At 50.6% G+C, this 4,322-nt stretch overlaps 1 protein-coding gene across 1 annotated transcript; it reads right to left on the minus strand.

Moving 5' to 3' along the window:
- Positions 1-2,863: 2,863 nt before the first annotated feature.
- On the minus strand, positions 2,864-3,892 carry LOC306938692 (UDP-galactose translocator-like; the record flags this gene model as incomplete). The annotated part of the gene is made up of 1 exon (XM_079522958.1): positions 2,864-3,892. One exon carries the CDS (start codon positions 3,890-3,892, stop codon positions 2,864-2,866), a length of 1,029 nt encoding a protein of 342 aa, XP_079379084.1.
- Positions 3,893-4,322: the final 430 nt, after the last annotated feature.

Here is a 4,322-nt window from a genome sequence, read left to right on the forward strand (position 1 = left end):
TTTAAACAGTGACCTTTGTAGGGTTTCTCCTCCTGTGTCCAACTTTATTTGGGAAACCGCTACAAAGGCCACTGTGTGGCGATCCGCCAAAATAATAATAAACCACAATAATATGTTCAGCAAATGACAGCACTCACACCCAGATCCACGCTACTTTTGTGAGTGACGTTGTCTGTGCATGGCACTGGTTGGCTGCTCGCTGAACGCCCAGCCTCTGGCAAAAATGGAGACGACTTCCAGTTTTGAGTCTGTCGCGGGAGTGAGAAGCTGTGTGTGTGCAGACCAGTGGGGCGGTGTGAAGACGGCAGTTTTGGCCCTTGCCCACCAGTAAACATACTATTTATATATATATTATATTATAGTAAACAGCGTGAGCCATTATAAACAACGCCACGGACGATCGCCTGCCATCAATTCAGGGACGACCGCGCCGGGTGCTGAGAACGGCCGCTGAGACACCACTTCCCGACTGTCACTGTCACGGCGTTGTCTTTCGAAGAGGAGCCGTTGTCCAGTATAAAGAGGAGAGGGTCGCTGTGGGTGAGCGAGTACGAGGGCTAGCTGCGGAGCTAACGCACAAACACACCCACACACACACGCACGCCAGAGTGCACGCGCGCACACAAACACACACACACACACACAAAGGAAGCACAAATCAACTCAAACAAAACAGAGTTTCAAAATGGTGTCCCTCTTGGACTTGGAGTGGGAGTTGGAGAACACACAACTGGTTCAACCACTAATACCCCCAACTTGTACTCTGAAACAAACTGGATCTGCTCCTCAATCAATGATGGAGCTGCTCAGCCAGCCAATTAACGAGGCAATTCCTCAATCAGTATTGGACATGGAGGCTCCAGTGTCATTCTCACGTAGGAATCCATTTGCTCCTCCACCAATTCAAACTACATCTGAAACCACACAATTCAATAATGCTTCTACTGCCGCAATAACACCACTTCACCACCAGGATATTGAGAGAACGCTAACAAACTTCTCCAATGCCATCATTTCTCGTTTGGAAAAACTAATGCTCAACCTCAATAACTCAATAACCCAACAGTTGGACAAGCAAATGGAGAACATTCAGCTTCAGCTGGTCTTTCACCCACAACACCCCTCCCAACCGGCAATGACCTCACAGACCGGGGTTGTGGAGCTGGTATCTTGCTCTGTGTCACAGAGTGCCAGAGATGTCCAGCCAACTCCCTGTGGGGCTACTATCCTGTCGGCAACCACTACACTCCGCACAGACCTACCCATATCTGTGGAGGCAATTGGGGCCGCTCAACAGACGGACCTGAAATGTCAGGCTTTGTTGCAAAGCCTCTTGGAGGAGCAGTTGAGCCTGGGCCCAACTTTCACCCTATTGGAAGACCGCATATACCGGAAAACTCAACTACCTCACAAAACCCTGTACCAACTTTACATTCCGGACAACCTACGACTCCAGTTGATGGACCTGTTCCATCAGGATCCTCTGGCTGGCCATCTTGGACAGCACAAGACCTACCGGAGAATGAAACACCTGGTCTACTGGCCCAAGATGAGCCTGGACGTGAACCATCACGTGCAGAAATGTCAGGGGTGTCAACGGCACAAAAAGGAGAGCCAGAAACGCACAGGAAAGCTGCAGCAACCTGTAGAAGACCTCCAGATGTCTGTGTCCCGTGGCCGCTCAAAAGCTCTAAAGCGGAGGAAACGGACCTATGACAGACAACGGAGAGACCTGCATGTTGTACACATCTCCCGCCTGAAGCCTTACTTCCCGACAGCTCAGGAAGTGAAGGAGCAACAGCACCGTAGGGTGATGGACAAAGTTCAGGCTTCACCTCCAATCCATCTGCAGCCTAGCTACCCCAGAGCTCAAGACATGGAGGAGCAGCAGCGCTGGCGGATGATGGAGATTGGAGAAGATCGGATGCTGACAGTCTCACCCAGGATCCAGGGACGCCTTACCCTTCGGGCGGCTTTTCTTCAAGGGGGGGAGAGTGTGGCGATCCGCCAAAACAATAATAATAATAAACATTTTATTCCCCAAACGCATACGGTGACGGACGGTTACGTTACCAGTTGCGTGCCGCTGGTTGGCCACAACACACAAGCCCAGCCCATATCAGCTATGGAGCTGTCATTTTGAAAGAAGGGGCGCGGAGTGTGAAGGTGGTGTGTGAAGACGGTGTGAGGTGAAGACGGGTGTGTTGCCTTTACCCTTTTTGGAGCAGTAGTATTTTAACGCGAGCTAAGTCCGCGGTTCAGTCCGTTCAAGTAAAGAACACATCGAAGGATCACCGGACGTTTAACCCAGTGTCGACCGAGCCCGTGGTGTTCTGAACGGCAGGTTCACAGCGACAGGTCGCTGCGTCTCAACGTCTTTCGAAGAGGAACGCATCAGAGCCAGTTGTCTTGTGGAGAGGAGCTGATTGCTGAACAAACTACTGGGGTTGCTGTGGTGAGCTAAAGAGCTAGCAGCGGGGCTAACACCCTACACTACACACACACACGCACGCGCCAGGACGCTGCCTTGTTTTCTTTTCTTTTATTCTCTTTGGTTAAACCGAAATCCCGAGGTGGAGTTTTTCTTTTGGTTTTACAACAGTGATGCACGACACCTGGTTTCCTTTTGCTTATTGTGAAAACCAGAAATGGACATTTGTGATATGAATGAACTGAACTGAAGTGGAACTGCATTTACCTTCTTTATAATACAAAACCTTAAACTGAAGTTAGGTGTGTCTTTTGCATTTATTGACTGTGATTGAGTGTTTTGAGTTGAAATACGTGTTTATTGAAGTGTACATATTTATTAGATTTATTATTATTTTATATATACCCTGAGTTAACAGGTAGGTTGCTGTATTTAAACAGTGACCTTTGTAGGGTTTCTCCTCCTGTGTCCAACTTTATTTGGGAAACCGCTACAGTGTAGTGTACTGTACATGCAGATGGCTACTATAACCATGGCAGCACCGCACGCAAACGGAAGGTCTAGATGGAAATCAAACAGGTAGACCGACAGCACCGCGGAAATCACACAGGACAAGGACATGGCGAGCGATTTGACGATATTGTCAGCGTACCTCACCACCACAGCCACGAGGAGGCCCCCAAACGCATTGTTGAAAATGACCACCCACACCATCGGAGTGTAACCGAAGAAGAACCCATTAACGGAGACCATCGCGCCGTCTTTCCACCAGACTCCCAGCATGCCGAGGGCCGTGCCAAAGAGTCCCAGCTGGACGTTTCGGACCCATATGGAGGCGGTGCTTCCTTTGAGGATCTTCTCGAAGTAAACGCCCGCGAACCCCGACGACACGGAGCAGGCCAGCACGGCGAGTAACGCCACGCTGGGGCTCTGGCCGGACGAATCCACGGCCGGCTCCTTGGGTGGTCCGCCGCCGTGCTGCTGGACCTCCACGATGGCCACCCCGGCGAACAGGAGAAGCAGGGAACCCCACTGGCCTCGGGACAGGGACCTCTTCAGGATCAGCACGCTGAACAGCGCCGTGGTCAGGATCTTCAGCTGGTAGGTCACCTGGAAGGTGGCGGCGGGCAGGTTGGACACGGCCACGTACACCAGGTTGTTCTGCAGCACGTAGAGGAAGGCGGGGACGAGCAGCCTCAGCGTGTCGACGTAGCGGACCACCACGCTGTCGTACAGGGACGCGCGTCCGTCCTGCAGGAGGACGACGAACACGCAGGTCAGCAGCTTGAGCGTCTCCGTCACGACCACGGCCGAGGTGGCGAGGAAACGGTCGCCTGGCAGCGTGCAGACGTATCGCGTGCCGAGGACGAACAACGCATTCTGCACCACCAATGTCAACACGCTGATGTATTTCAAGCAGCTGTCGCGGCTTCTTGGCTCGCCACGTTCTGGCAACGACATCGTCTGACACGCAAATAATGTTGACTCAAACAAATATTTATGCATTATAAATATCAAAATATATGTCACTCTTTACCAAATATGGAGTTCCACACAGCTCTAGGTTGACCTCTATTCATTTTAATATGGAGTTCCACACAGCTCTAGGTTGACCTCTATATGGAGTTCCACACAGCTCTAGGTTGACCTCTATATGGAGTTCCACACAGCTCTAGGTTGACCTCTATATGGAGTTCCACACAGCTCTAGGTTGACCTCTATATGGAGTTCCACACAGCTCTAGGTTGACCTCTATTCATTTTAAGAAATGGCAACCCGATGGACAGCTGAGTATTAACCACTTATTTAGTCACCTGTGTTAACCCATTCAGGCCTGACGTCGAAATTTAAAAAAATACGTTTTCTAAATCATGACAATTTTCGGAAAGAT

The sequence above is a fragment of the Electrona antarctica genome (assembly GCF_951216825.1).
Source record: "Electrona antarctica genome assembly, chromosome: 15".
Lineage (NCBI taxonomy): Eukaryota > Metazoa > Chordata > Actinopteri > Myctophiformes > Myctophidae > Electrona > Electrona antarctica.